General features: G+C 39.3%; 1 protein-coding gene across 1 annotated transcript; it reads left to right on the top strand.

Annotated features, from left to right (window-relative positions):
• Nucleotides 1–12428: 12428 nt before the first annotated feature.
• htr1b (5-hydroxytryptamine (serotonin) receptor 1B) lies at nucleotides 12429–14616 on the top strand. Its single transcript, XM_074661081.1, has one exon. The coding sequence runs from the start codon at nucleotides 12912–12914 to the stop codon at nucleotides 14034–14036; it is 1125 nt and encodes a 374-aa protein (XP_074517182.1). The 5' UTR covers nucleotides 12429–12911; the 3' UTR covers nucleotides 14037–14616.
• The last annotated feature ends 1983 nt before the right edge of the window (nucleotides 14617–16599 follow it).

The raw sequence follows: 16599 nt of genomic DNA, 5'->3' as shown, positions 1-16599 counted from the left end.
TTTACAGTAGAGCACCAAGAAGGAGGCGGGGGCTTTTCCTCTGAAGAGGGATGTGGTAAAACACAATGGGGACATAAAGGGGTCTCAGTATGTTACATGATTCCCGCCTAGAAAATTAGAAAAAAAAGAAAGGGAAAGTTAGAGCACCTGTTATAAAGAGGTCATAAGCTATAACTAATATATATATAAATGGTAAATAAAATAATTTTCCTTCTAATGTTTTAAAGGTCAGCTTTTGGGTTGCCAGGTTGTAAATCAAATATGAAGCATTTACTAATGATTACAAATGAATACCACAACACGCCAAATGTGTCTCTATTAGGCAAGGCAAAGCAAGGCAAGTTTATTTATACAGCACATTTCATACACAAAGGCGATTCAAAGTGCTTAACATATATAAAAGCAAGATAAAGGAGCACAAAATGCATAAGTTAAAAACGAATAAAAGAATATAAAAGTACAAGTTAAAAGAAAAAAATTAAAAGGATAATAAAAAACAATCAAAAGACAGTAAAGTGCAGCATTTGGTCAATTAAGAAAAGCGTCTGAGAACAGTTTGGTCTTGAGTCTAGATTTGAAAGTATTAGGGACTGTATGAAAATTATTGGGGTGGGGAGGGGCACATGGGAGAAGTTTGCCATTCTGCCAGAAATCTCCTTAAGTTTAGGCAACAAACCTAAAATAAAGTCTTTCTGGCAGAAAGCCCTGAAGGCAAACTTCTCCTGTGTGCTGGGGAGGGGGACTCCCCAGCACGTTATTATTATTTGGACCCTCCCTATAACTTGGAAAACATGACGCACTCTTTAGAGAGATAATAAACTAACTATAAACATCCACATCTACTGTTTCCTAAAGTTGACATATTGGTCTTACGAGCTACTAAAAAGTTAAGCCCTGATAAAGAGACGTGATTGTCGTCCCGTGTATATTGCATGTTTTTCACGAAACTATTCCACATAATGTAATTATTTCCCAGGCAAATTTGACAAAAAGAGGGTGAAAGAAAAAATACATCTGGATGAAATGAAAAATGTTGACCCCACCTCCTCCCCACTTATAATTGTCATACAGTCCCTTAATGGCCTATATCTGGTATATATATATATATGTATATATATATATATATACATATATATATATATACACATATGAGGTGTCTTTTTCTGCCTCTGTCTGATGGGAATAAATAGCTGAACTCCTCGAGCTGTATTCCACGGAAGGCAGAAAGAGACAAGCTCTTATATAAGAGAGTATAACATCATTATTAAAAGTGAATAAGGTGCTAAAATTAGATACTAATGGTAAGTCATCATTTTGACACATTTCACTTTATGAGAGATTAGTCACAGTTTTGACTTACTTGCTTCTAACCTTTTCGGTGATGTTGAAAAGTGGACTCTAAGTTTCACATTTCAGTATTAATTTGAGATTTCATCTCTATTTTTATACACACGCATAAGACACATTGAGAATCTCTTCCGGGTATATTGGAAAGAAAACATGTGAATGAAATATAGTAGGTTATTTAGTAGCCAGTAGATAAATGTGGTACAACAGCATCTCTTCTTTTTGCTTGAGATGAATGCTTTTTTAAGTGGTCCCTGTCAAAAAAAAGTAATAAAAGAATAACATCAAATAAGAAAGTCCAAATTTGTATTTAGTATCTCATAATTTCTATCTCAATTTTGATTTAGTATGTGATCATTCTAATTTAGCAGCTCATAATTTAGACTTTTACTTTCAGTATTATTACATTTTTCTATCATGCCTAATTTCTCATGTGTTTCGTTTTGTGTTTTTCCTGGAATATGGTCACATATGCGGAAGACCTCTCCTTTCCAGAGGAAAAGTGAAAAATTTTCCATGAAATCGTCACATACAAAATATCTTTCATTTATCATGGGACTTCTACCGGTGACGAGTTTCCTTTTTTTCATGAATGAATGAATGAATCACCACTCTACAATCTGTTTGGAGTTAAAGTGGCTGCTCTGATCTGTCTGTGGTGACCGTCACCCAGCAGCTCCCCTTAGTGGAGAAACTGTGACTAAAACACTGTAAAGGTAATCAAAGGTTACTCCAAGAAAAACATTGTGGATCCCAAATATGTCTTTCCTCATAAATTAAATACTTTAAAAGACATATAATCTTACAGTGTTGGGCACTAATTCAGTAATGGTTGAAATATCTTCATCACTGTGAGCTCAACACCATAATGAATGGTAAGGAAGCCTCACAGACTACAAGGATTTAATCATTATTTTTGATTTAATGTTGTATTTTTGGCGAAAAATAAAGGTGAGATTGGCCTTTGAAGACTCTTTTGTATTTGTGTCAGCCTTTATAAAACGAACAAAGTAACTAAAACACAATTTCCCTTGTAACAGTGGGAATAACAATAATAATTTCTGTCACTTTTTGCGTTTCATTTCAGTTTCCCTTGAACTGAGCTGTACAAATGCAGACTATTTGGGCCCGTGAGCATCTGTTTACAGACGTTTCCGGTAAAGGAGATGCTGCTGAAAATGTGAGAAACAAAATGAGACAGTTCTCTGAGATCAGGGAGCAAAATGAACATCAATAAAACAACAATATGAAAGAACCCAGAAAGCGATGAAAACTGAAAATAACTCAATAATAGAAACACCCAGGCATGATCGAAAGTGGCGTGCATCATTGCACCAAGGTTTGTGCTTTAATTCATTAACAAATCTCAATAACCTTTGCAGGAACGCTGAGCTGCTCTTAAGTAAAAGCATCCTCCAGAGTTCACTGAGAGGCTGCAGATCAAGAATATTACCAGGTTTATATGTGTTGAAACTTCACAGCAGCAGAGACAAACCTCTTTTAAATTAACTTGATAATAATAAATTCATTTTTTTATCAATTTCTGCGGTAAATATTGTGGTAATTTGGCAGAAACTCCAAAGAAATTTCAAATAGGTTACTTGCTAAATATCACCTAATTACCATGAAATTTGCGGACCTGTAAAATGAAATGTTACCAGTTTAAAGTTGCATAAAATGGAAATACCACTACACAGTACTTGAGTAAATGTGACATTCCACCACCAAGTGAACTAGATCAAACAGCACACCAAATCACCTTTTACAGTCTTTCATATGAACACAGACAGGAAACCTCAGTTCTAAGTGTAGATTGGCTTGTTTAGCTCACTAAGTGGGTAGCCTTGTGGTGCAACAGCTCACAGTAGTTGGTGTATATCAGTCCACGAAACTGCTAAAGGTTGCATCTGGTGCAGTTTGACACAGGAGTTGACACAGTTACACAGATGGCGTCGTACTTGTGAAGCTAAAGCGTAAACCCACACACATACACAGTGATATTGGGTTTCTTCAGCCTTTGAGGAACACTGAATCCTCGTCTTTCTCCTGCTTCTTTAGAGGGGGGGGGGGCTCACTTCATCGCCCCGGCCAAGACAATCTTTTTTATGTCGGGTAAACTTTGAGTAAATGCAGCTGTGATAAAGTGGGTTAACCTTCTTATATCCTTGATAGAAGTCTTCATGGGCAGCGAGGTGAGAAGTGTTTACCCAATAAATCATCCGGTCTCGCACGCTGTTCTTTAAATGAAGCAGCAGCTGCGACTACAAGCCTGCATTTCTAACATTTACATGTGCATTACATACATAACGATATATAATGTTTCTCCAGGATTATCCGCAGCCTTGATTTTCACCCTATTGCTGACAGGGTGATGAATTTCAGTGATTCCTAACTTCCACCCCATGCCCGTCCCGCTCGATAACCTTTCCTTTTCACACTCCACAAGCCATCACCCACACCAGCACTGATGTGTGCTATTAGCACTTGTCTGCCCACTCAGGAATAGGCCGGTCGCTTCCTCTCGCCATCACCCTCTATAGTATATAAGTAAACATCAGACAGCTTATACCTCCAGGAGGCAGTAAATCAATCTCATGCTCACATAATCAAGTCCTAGTCCCCCTCATATCACAGAGCAGCATTTCAATTACAATGTTTGCGATCTATACCGCCGGGTAATCTTCCTTTAATTGTTAAAATGAGGCCATCTGTGATACTGTAGCTGCATGCTGTGAATGTTTATAGAGAGAATGCATTATGCAACAAAAACCTCAGTGACTGACACAATGGTATCACTGCAGCATCATTGCCAGGGCTTATTAAATCAATTCTACGCTCCCTTTTTTTTTTTTACCCTCCTCAAAGTGTGGAGCTCTTAAAAGTGCTGATAAAACTCATAACTGCCTGCAGCCAGTCTCCCGTCTGACCATGCAGCCTCTCACAAATGGACTCGGCCACTTCCAGTCAAGCAAAAATGAGTCCGACCGCAGTGAAACGGGCCCGTTATCAATCAGCTACTTAGCTCATTTCCTGTCACATGTTTTCCTCCAGGGAATATAATTCTGCCCTATATGGTGCATTAAAAGTATACACTTTCTTCCTCTCCCCTGGTACAGTATAGCTGTGTATGCTCTACAGGCAAGCAGCCTTTTATTTGAGTGACCCGGACAATATATCACAGTGATATTGTCTCGCAAAAATGGGGCAGAAGCCCTCCAAAAAGTGGCACAATCCCCCTCCTGTTATTGGTGGCACTGGCTCCTTCATATGATCATCACATTTTTGGAAAAAGCCTCCAGTTGTAAATAGAAGCCCACATCTCGCCCGAAACATTTTTAGCAGGGGGCCGTTGAGGGCTGATTGGCGGAGCAAGAAGGCGCCATATGCCATCAGACCAGGCTGGGGCACACTGCAGCACAACATGTGGCCTATATTTGACTCTCTCATTGTGCTCAGCCTTCAGATTAGACACAGAGGAAGTGGAAGAAGTATTCAGATCCTGAAGTAAAAAAAAATACTCCATTACAAATAAAAAGCCCTGCATTAAAATTTCACTCAGGTAGTACAAACGTATTAACAGCAAAATGTATTTAAGTATAGAAAGTAAAAGTAGTGTGGGATGCAGTAGGCACAGGAGGTGAATGCATGGCAAGGATAAGTTACACTAGGAAATATAACTAAGAATGCAAGTATCTAACACTTGAAACAACGATATGGCGATGAGTGCATGGAGAATCGGAGTAGATATAGACTGCGTTGCTAGGCAACAGCTTGGGGTCCATGTTTACTTCCTGTCAGTTTATTGTCATTCACATATCACTGCAACAGGAAATAAACTGGGACACATTGGGAATGTTTACATTTACTGTGAAATGGTCTATAGGCTATAGTGTGGAGTTGATGAGTAGATGGAAGGCAGCTGTGCAGGCTGGGCAAGTGAGGTGAATGAGATGTAATCAGGAGAGAGTGCCGGGAAGGGCGCCACGCCCACGGACACAGAGGTAGATGGAAAGACAAGGGGCACAACCGGGGCCTTAATGGCATTAATTTGTAAGCAGCATTTTAAAGGTAGTGTTGGTAAAGATTTTAGAAACATTTGTTGTTATGTTAGTTGAAATTCTCATTACAAAAAAAGGAGAAAGAAATCCAGTATCTGTGGCTGTCGTTTGCACTGTCTGTCTGTCTGTCTACCTGCCTGCCTGCGCTTGACAGCTGTGAGTACTAACGACAGCCATGTTTGTTGTTTACGTTCATTATGATATGTTTATGTTTGTAATAGGGCTGTAAAGTTAACATGATAACGCATTAAGAGAAATTCATTCGAGAGTGAAGATACTGGCATCATATGAAACTAGAAGACTTAAGGAATCCATTGGTTCCAACCATGTCATACTAGCTTGGTGCGAAAGAGGTTAAATAACGCTCCAAACTTGCGCTAAACTTTGTCTAGGAAAAACTGGCATGGCCAATTTTCGAAGGGGTCCCTTGACCTCTGACCTCAACCCACCAAAATAGGTCCTACGGGTACCCATGAGTCTCCACTTTACAGACACTCTCCCCACTTTATGATAATCACATGTAGTTTGGGGCAAGTTGTAGTCAAGTCAGCACACTGACACACTGACAGCTGTTGTTCCCTGTTGGGCTGCAGTTTGCCATGTTTTGATTTGAGCATTTTTTTTTATGCTAAATGAAGTACCTGTGAGGGTTTCTGGACAATATTTGTCACTGTTTTGTGTTGTTAATTGATTTCCAATAATAAATATATACATACGTTTGTATAAAGAAAGAATATTTGTCTAATCCCATGTTGATAAGAGTATTAAATACTTGACAAATCTCCCTTTAAGGTACATTTTGAACAGATAAAAAAATGTGCGATTAATTTGCGATTAATCACGATTACATATTTTAATTGATTGACAGCCCTAGTTCGTAATGGTAATTTTGGGGGGGGGGGGCTTTGGAGGGAGGCCTGAACAGACAGACTGTAAGTGTTGTCGACTTGCCAACTTTCTCGCTAGATTTCGGGACTTTTGGAGCGCTTTTAGTGCTGCTAGCTACTTTAATTGGAAAAGAGTTGGCAACACTGGGCTCTGTTTTTTGGTTGTATCAGTTTTACAAATCTAGTTAACTCTTTCTAGTTTCTCAAGATCACCGACCCTGCCTTTAAAAGATTGCTCCACTGACTTAGCAGTAGTTTGACTCAAGATGGACAGTTAAAAAAAGGATCAAAATTGATGCTGTAAAACCAGTGATGTCGTCTTTTTCATTCCACGCAGCCTTCAGACGCACTTCAGCTCGTAATGCGACAAACATGAAACTGATTCTTCATATACAGACTCGATGCTTTTTATATGTAGACTTCCTACTGCGACACAGCCGTACACATGAGATACTTTTAGGATCCAGGTTCCAAAACATGGCTGACCTAGCTACTCAGCTTGGTCATTTCTCCCACGTCTCATCTCATAAACAGTCGGATAAGAGGGAGCCATTCCCTACAGCGATGGTTTTGGGGAGGTGAAGAGAGAGAGTTGAATCTCATAACAACAAGGGATCTGCCCTGATTTTGGTTTGCCCTATTTGGTCACAATCTCTACAGCTGTCAGTTAGGGATGGAAATAGATGACCACAATAACTAAAAGTCACCCCTAAAAATCTGTTAAAAGTGCTCTTGATTAAACTTCAGCCGGAGAAAGTGTAACAGTGTAAAAGTGTAAAGAAGTGTTTGTAGAAACACAGTCTACTCTTAATTTCTTGCTTTACCTTTGTGATTTGTTACTGTCACTTTAAAGCTGCCCTAATCAATTTTCTTATGAACAAAGGGTAAAATGAACAAAGGATAAAATGATCAAGTGTAATATGAAATATTTCATTCAGAGTGACAAACACACAGAGAATTATAACCTATCACTCTGCAGCTCGTCTCAGCTCTTTGGTGAGTTTTAGCATTTTGGTTAAACGGGCCACAAATGTACCTTTGGTTAAACCCACTGTACGCTACGTGCTCAAAACCAAACAGCAGACAGACAAAGTTAGCAACTAGCTGGTGAACATAGAGGAACATTAAGCAGCTATGTTGCTCTGCCAAGTTTCTACAGTAGCCCAGAACGGACAGACCAAACACTGGCTCTAGAGAGAGACTTTTGCGTTTCTACATTACCTGAAGGCCACTGTAGTTCTCTGACATGCTTGTAAAACCGTGGCACCGCCAGCCGCTGTCTGACTTCTGTTGCTTCTGAAGTAGAGTTATTTTGGTAAGGATGGCCTCTGAGCTAGGCGAACGGCATTACCACGGTTTTGCACTCGGCATCTCACGCTACCGCAGTCTTGGAAAGGGGAAATGTGAGTGGAGGGGTACTCAGTTGGTTGCAATCTGCAACCAGACCACTAGATGCCACCAAATCCTACACACTATACCTTTAAAAGATCCACATCGTCCTGTGCTTGTATGTGGTGTAATGTATCGACTTTAAGGCTTGCTGGATACCTTATTACCGGACTAAAAATAGGACTTTCAGGGCCAGCGTGAGATTGGATGTAGCCAGCGACTGAGCAGTGCTGCAATGTGTTGTCAGATGAGGGGAGATAACGGAAACAGAGAGTCACAGAAATTGCCGTTGAACTGGGTCACTCACACTGCAACCCTTTTCACACTACAGGAAACTACAACTAGGAAACAAAACAAAGTAGGGTGACAGAAAAGAGCATGTGTTTTTGTGTAAATGGTGGTAATGATGGCTGTGTTGTGCCCAGTTCTCGTGCATTAGCGGTGCCAGGCGATCATGGTCAGTCAAGGGGTACAATCATGGACTCACAGGAGGGTCTGTTTCACTGGGTACAGATTCTCTCTGCTGAGCTCGGATACAGAGGAATAGCTGTTGTTTGTCACTGCCTGCAGGGGAATTCAGTGCAAAAGTCATAGAAATCACTGAGGACATAGAATAACTTTACCAATGCATATGTCGGTAAACAATTGGGGAGCAAAATATAATCAAGTTTTGCAACAAAGTTAGTGACAGCTTTTTGCAACAGATGCAGAGAGGATTCATAAACACCAAAAGCAATTATCTGGGATCGGAGACAAAACACAATGCTAATGTGATTTTCAAAGGTGTCAAAGGAATGTATGTGTGTTTGCTTTATGGATTATTCTAGTGTTCAAGTCAATAAGAGATATATAACCATACTCTGTAGTGTTCACTCTCCCCAGATAAGTGTCACCAACCTGACATCTCTTGCTCATTAAGATGTGAAAGGCTTTTTAATAGCGTACATGCATGTGTATTCAATAAAAAAAAAACTTTGATACAGTTATAGGACATTAACTACATCTAACCCAGTAGCATGTGTTGTTTAAAGAGTTTTTCCTGCCATAGATTATTCGTTAAAACTCCCAACGAATCCAGATGAACGCGTCGTTAATTTGCACCTCTTTGAGATACCTTCATGCTACATCAAACTCTAAATGACGCTCAACTGTTTGACACAAATGCTCTTGCCATTTTTTTTTTATTGGGCTTGTCTGAAGATCACGACAAAGGTTAATGTAACTGCTGAGAATGTCAGCATGCAGAGCCATAGCCAAGGTTGGTTTAGTGCGTACTTTATTGGCTCTTATTTCAGTATTTTTAGACTCTTATCTAATCTAACTACAAAGCAAAGAATCTTTGTCTGTCTGTCCGTATGTCCTTCACATATCTCGACAACCGCTCATCCGATCTTCTTCACACTTGGCGGGTGTATTACTGGGGACCCCATGGAGTGCAGTGTCGAATGAGGTGCAATTTGGCCAGATGGTGGCGCTACAACAATTAACTTTACGTTTTGGTCTCAGAAACAAAATTCCCCCAAAAAACGATTTGCATCTAGACTGATTTTTTTCTTTTGAATTTCATCCAAATTAGTTTTTTTTGCTACTCTTCCTACAAATTCTCAGCAATTGTCACCAAATTTGGTGCGAAACATCTCTGTACCAAGCCGAGAAAAAGTTACTTTTTTGGATTTTTGCTGTTCCATACAGTTGTGCTATAGATGGCCCTCAAAGTTAGCTCAGATGCTGTAGGCAGGGCTTATATTACAAAAAAAGTCATATCTCCTGAACCCGTTGTGCTATTGGGACCACATTTGGTGGACGTGTGTAGATGTGATGTCTAAGTGACCATGGCAAATTTGGTGGCATTTGGCCAATGGGTAGCACTGTAGCAGCATCATCTAACTATAAATGAAGGAGTTTGTCTGTCTGTGAATGTATATATGACTGTCCTTCGCAAATCTCAAGAACCATTCACACTTGGCGGGTACAAGCAGCCATACCGTGGTTATTGACAACGCTGCAAGTAGAACTTCTGTGGGCCAAGCAATTGGACGGGCGTGCACTCCAAATGGGCACTGCACTAGTATTTTTTATATTTGACGACGTTTCAGTATTTCCCCCAACAGAATGTTATTCCTGGCAGAGGGTTTAGAAGACTTTAAAGCTTTGGCCAATGAACCAAATAAATAAAATAGCAAAAACTAAATAATTAATTTGTGTTAGAGCATTAATCTTTGGTGTCCGACCAAAGTTTTTTTGGGGGTGTAATGGTGACCTACAACTCATGACCTCAGTTTGGCCCTGCCAGGAAGGAAGAGGTAATGACTGAAATCAATTCAGTCATATTCCCGGCGAGGCTGTCTTAGATCCTGTATGTTTTCAATTCATGTCTTTGACAGGTGACAATTCAGTAATTGTAGTATTTGTGTCAACTGTAGTGTTGCACCAGAGATCACAACCACAACCTCTAAGTGGAAATGGGATTAAAACAGACTCATGCAGACATCTACACTGACCCATCCTTTCATAGAAAATAACCGACTTCACCTCCACCTTGTCCATTATCATGCAATATCTTCATAATTTGTACAAAGTGATCATCATAATTATATTATATTCCATTTTTACTAATAGATCCCCGAAATGTGACACACATGTGTAGGCTTTTAGGCTGAGCACCACAGATGTAGTTTAAGTGTGATTCTGAAGAATATCGGGTGCAATGTAACTGACAAGTCAATTTCAATTAAAAGTTTCTGATGAGGAAATGAATAAAAGTAGAAGGGGAGATATGATTGCTGCAGCTGCTGGTGATGAGAAAAGAATATATTACAGCAGATTCATTACTCGGAGTCATTTTAGTTCAGTTTGGAAAATGGACATTGTCCTAGTGTGTGTGTGTGTGTGTGTGTGTGTGTGTGTGTGTGTGTGTGTGTGCTCCTGAATAGATTATTGGCCCATTGCAGCCTCAGTGAAGGCAGGGAGTGAACTTGAGAACTGGCATCAAACAGTGAATGAGAGTGAGAGGTTCACAGGTTCATGTGTGACTGGCAGTGACCCAGTGTCAATATCTATGACAGCCGTTTTCACACATCAGAAGTGCCAGAAATGGCAGGATTCAACGAGTGTGAACGTCTCATACTGAAACGTCTATTCATGACATGTCAAAAGAAGCATCATTATGTTATAACATCTCTATTTAGAATGATGTTAACATGTAATACATGAAGCACCACTTCCTAAAAAGGCATTCATTATAGAGGGTTTAAAAAGTTGTAATTTATGTCTTCATTCATAATTTATAAATGCTTTATCATGTTCTGACATTCTGAAGCATACAACTGTAGACCAGCTGTGTGAGCTCCAATAAAAATATGGCAACACAACTTTAGTCGTCCTATTTAGCATTTATTATCAGTAAATAAACAACACAAACAGATTATAATAATAGTAATAGTAATTGTATAAAATGTGTCCACATAAGAGAAGTTGCCATGTTTGACAAATACTGCACATTAATAAACACTTAAAGGTGCTAAATTCGATATTGGGAGCTTAATCACTGTATGAGCGCAATGTAGCGCGGCGGTCAAGAGGTAGCCAGTGGACAGCCACGCTCACATGCATTAAAAGCACGCACGGCTGGCACAGCTATGTCAACAAAGCGAAGGAGAAGTTCGGATTAAAACACACACAGAGGGAGAGCGACTTCATTCTCTGCTCAGGTAGACATTACTCCTCTATATCTTTAAATAACAAATAGCCATATAGAAATGTGTGTAAAAATGTAATTAAAAAATGTATTAATATACTGTTTATAAATGCTATTACCACACGTTATTATCCTTTATTCATACCTTATTAACATGAATAACCAAAGACTTGATGGCTTATTAAAAAGGTAGAATGTTATGATGCTTTATTAATAACTTGACTGTTAATGATTCCACAGCCTGCAACAAAAGCTGTTCTCCCCAATGAGTTATAATTGATCTGTATTGATACCATTAATAAAGCCATTAGTTAAAACTTAAAGGTCCCATATTATAAAAAAAGTGCAATTTTCATGTTTTTTTTATTATAAAACAGGCTTGAGTCCTATATAAATACTGTGAAAGTATTGAAACGCTCAATCCACAGGGAAATACACACAGCCCGTATTCAGAAACTCTGGATTTGAAACAAGCTGCCAGGATTTCTGTCCATTTGTGATGTCACAAATATACAATATTTAGACCCTTTACACAGTTTTAAATGTAAACATTCTAAATGTGTCCCGGTTTATTTCCTGGTTGCAGTGTATGTTAATGACATCAGCTGACAGGAAGTACACATGGACCCAAGCTGTTGCCTAGCAACGCAATTCCGTTGCAATTCCGTCAAAATGCGCTAAAACGGAGCGTTTCAGACAGACGGTAAATACAGACATATTCAGACCAATAGTATGAGGAAAATAAAGTTTTTTTTGAACATTACAGCATGTAAACATGTTCTAGTAGAAACAAAATACAAGTATGAACCTGAAAATGAGCATGATATGCGACCTTTAAAGACCCTTTATAAGTGGTGATTTAGTGGAAAGTGATACAGGTTTTGCATTCTGTGATATTAAAAAGAAAAAAAATGTTTATGGTGCAGAACATGTGACAAATGAGACAGACTGGGCACTATGACCCAGCAGATAGCCCCACTCTTCATAGAGAGAATGAGAGAGAGAGAGAGAGAGAGAGAGAGAGAGAGAGAGAGAGAGAGAGAGAAAACAAGGCTGTGATCAGTGGTGCTTGTTTGATGTCAGAGTCTGTATAAAACTGAGACTTTGGGGTTGGCTCACCCATTCAACACACAGGGGGGCCAAGAGGAGACACACAGCTCTGGAGAGAAAACTTCTGCCCTATATGCGGATTATTATTTGTGACATCCTCCCAGATGTTGGGGTTGGAACATCAGGACGCACTGCTCATCATCATCATCATTCACATTTACGCAGAAGCCCCTTTTTTCTTTTTCTCTCCTATATGTTGTGTGCAGAGAAGTTTTCTTTTATGGCTGCAAAATGGATTGGATATTTGCTTCTTCCGCAGTTTGGCATCTGCACATTAAAACCATGAGGAATCCATTTTTTGTTTATGTTTTCAGACTTGATTCTATTTATCTGACCGGATGGCACGGATAAGGATGGCACCTTAGACATCTCAGAGGACGACCATAAAAAATATGAGAAAAAAAAGTGACTAAAAAAAAAGTTATGGAGCGCTCCGAGCCAACTCAGCCAGTGAACACCACAAACGACAGTTTTATTCTTACAGATGCATCATCCATCACTGTGGATGCACCAGAGAGTCTCGCCTATCAGATCAGTCTTGCATCTCTTCTCTCTATCATCACCCTCGCCACCACTTTATCCAACGCCTTCGTCATTGCAACCATCTCCCAGTCGAAGAAGCTGCAAACTCCTGCAAACTTCCTCATCGCCTCCTTAGCAGTCACTGACATGCTTGTATCCATCCTGGTGATGCCCATCTGCGTCCTGTACACGGTCATCCACACCTGGACGCTGGGGCAAGTAGTGTGCGACATCTGGCTCTCCTCGGACATCACGTGTTGCACCGCGTCCATACTGCACCTGTGCGTAATCGCGTTGGATAGATACTGGGCCATTACAGATGCGGTGGAGTACTCCAAGAAGCGCACACCTGGACGCGCAGCAGGCATGGTGAGCACAGCTTGGGTGATCGCCATCTCCATTTCCTTGCCACCTCTCTTCTGGAGGCAGGTGAAAGCAGAAGAGTTGACCAGCTGCAGCGTGAACACGGATCATATCTTCTACACCATCTACTCCACTTTTGGAGCTTTCTACATCCCCACTTTGCTGCTCATTGTGCTCTACGGGCGGATTTACGTGGAGGCGCGTAAACGCATCTTGAAGCAGTCACCAAAAAAGGTTGGTGGGAAGAGATTAACCTCTGCACACCTGGTGACAAACTCACCTGGATCCGTGACCTCTTTGCAGTGTGGAAGACACGACACTCCGTCCAGCGACACCGGGTCTTCGACAAGCGAGAATCAGGTGAAGGTGACGGTGTCCGACGCGCTTTTGGAGAAGAAGCGCATCTCAGCAGCCAGAGAGAGAAAAGCCACCAAGACTTTGGGGATAATCCTGGGCGCTTATATCGTTTGCTGGCTGCCGTTTTTCATTTACACGCTGGTGGTGGCAACGTGCGAGTCGTGTTTTAACCCAGAGTTGTTTGACTTTTTCACCTGGTTGGGATACCTGAACTCTCTCATCAACCCCATCATTTACACCATGTCCAATGAAGACTTTAAGAAGGCTTTCCATAAACTTGTGCGCTTCAGATGCTGCAGGAGGTGATACGATTCAGTCTGACTTCAGTCTCTAATATGATTTATTTATTTATTTATGTATTTATTTTTTTGGGATATGAAGTTCTAAAAATGTACGAGAATATAGAGAATAGTAAAGAATGCCATAAGGAATATAATTTCTGGGACTCAGAGATTATAAAATGTGCATGCAAAATTAAAAAAAGAAACATCCATCTTTAGTCATTTGGTCCAGATTTAAAATGCCAGTTTTTACTAAAGAAATTAATAAAAATGTTCCACATAATTCCCATATATTTGAAGCCTAAATCAAAGCAAAGCAAAATTCTTTAAAAAGATTAAAACAAGATTTAATTTTGAGAGAGACATCCTCATAAATTCACTAAAATGTGCCATATACAGTATACAAGCTCCTCTTGATGAGCAAATTTGATGTGTTGTAGGATAAATTCAGTGATGGATTCCTGTTTGGATAGTACACTATACATGAAATCAATGCACAGAACATTATTTCCTTGCTTACACCCTGGTGGTGGCCAAGTATGAGTCGTGTTTTAACCCAGAGTTGTTTGACTTCTTCACCTGTTTGGGATACCTGAACTCTCTCATCAACCCCATCATTTACACCATGTCCAATGAAGACTTTAAGAAAGCTTTCCATAAACTTGTGCGCTTCAGATGCTGCAGGTCGTGATACGATTGTTCCTTCAGTCTCCAATATTATTTATTTTTTGGGATATGAAGTTCTAAAAATCTACGAGAAAAGAGATTAGCAAGAAATTATATAATATATTATTTTATATATTATAAAATATAAATAAAATATATTATTTATTATTTATTATTAATTATGATTATATTGTAATTTATATATTATAAATTATAATAAAGAATATAATTTCTGGGACTCAGAGATTATAAAATGTGCACGCAAAATTAAAAAATAAATAAATCCATCTTTAGTCATTTGGTCCAGATTTAAAATGCCAGTTTTTATTAAAGAAATTAAGAAAAATGTTCCACATAATTCCCATTGTGATTTGAAGTCCAAATCAAGGCAAGGCAAAATTCTTTAAAAAGCTTATTTTAATTAAAAAACAAGATTTAATTTTGAGAGAGACATCCTCATAAATTCACTAAAATGTGCCATATACAGTACAGGCTCCTCTTGATGAGCACATTTGCTGTGTTGTAGGATAAATTCAGTGATGGGTTGTATGGATTCCTGTTTGGATGGTACACTACATGAAATCAATGCACAGAGCATTATTCCCTGGCTGACCCATTAATGCTAATACGCAGCAGAGATCATGAACTTCTGGCATATGTTAAAATATATGTTTAAAAAAGGAACCTTATGTGTACGCATATAGTAGTTTTATTTTGAAAACTACATCAACAATATGTTTATGTATTCAGAGAAATGCTATATTTTTATTATGGTCATGGGCTGCTGCCCTGTATGGTTGTCTTTTGTTATTCAGAAAGGCCCATGCAGTTGGAAAAAAAGAGAAAAGATTCATATCAGTGTCAAACAAAAGAAACTGTAGCTGATATTTACCCGGCAGAGCTGAAAGCTGATCATATGTTCAATTTTGCTGAACAAACACCACCTTGTTTTTTACCGTGTGTGGGGTGGGTCTGTTTGCTGCTACATTAAATCTGTATCTACAGTATGTTATGTTCATATGTGAAATGGTTTGCCATCTCCCGGCTATAGAGTCTGGCCTGCAGAGCTATACAGAAATAATGCTGAGGATTTGTCAGCATTATGTGAAAAATGTTGTTCTTGGAATTTATCTGAGATGCTGTGCAATAAAGGTTAAAACTTTCTTCCAAATCAGCAGTAAAAACTTTTCTTTCATTATTGTTGGCATGTCGAAAGCAGCACAGATACTTGTGTTACCTTGAAATTAAAATGAGAGGTCACGAAGATGTCAAAACGAAACCTCTTGAGGCACTCACAGAACGTGGCAGAGCATTAAATAATACAGATTAATTTGGATGAACGTGCGTCATTTCACATCAGTTCCTCTTGACGTTTCTCTCCAATGTCACGATGAGAGTTTTGTTTATTCCCGCTAAGGTTTGAACTCTCCACCATCTTCTTCCTGCCCTTTCTGTCTCTTTGCCTCCTTCCTGCAGGCAGAAGAGGACACGAACTGTGTGGGAAGTCATGAGAGTCATGCTCTTCTGGTGCCGACAGAAGGGGCCACTCATGTTGTCAACACACATGCAAACACACACACACGTTTTCCATATATGAATTTTCATATGGCTCGTCATGCATGAAAGATGAGTGCACCTGAGTAGGCAGACATTCAAAGCATGTCCTGGATTCTCTTCAGCAGTATGTTGAAGGACAAAAGTGCATCTTATGATATATGATACATATCTTTCCTCAGGAGTATTTGGCATAAACCAAGAAACCTCTGTTGGAAAATAAACATTTTGAGTTACAGGTTCAAACATATCATCCACGTATACTGTTTATACTGTAGGTATATAAACAGGAGCAGGATTATAAAGGTTATGTTTAATTATCAGCCTTATTATTGAAAAGGTATTTGTTAAGACTCATTAGAAACACA

Source organism: Sebastes fasciatus, chromosome 15 (genome assembly GCF_043250625.1).
Source record: "Sebastes fasciatus isolate fSebFas1 chromosome 15, fSebFas1.pri, whole genome shotgun sequence".
Lineage (NCBI taxonomy): Eukaryota > Metazoa > Chordata > Actinopteri > Perciformes > Sebastidae > Sebastes > Sebastes fasciatus.
The sequence above is the reverse complement of the archived record's forward strand: the minus strand, read 5'-3'. Positions and strand labels throughout refer to the sequence as shown.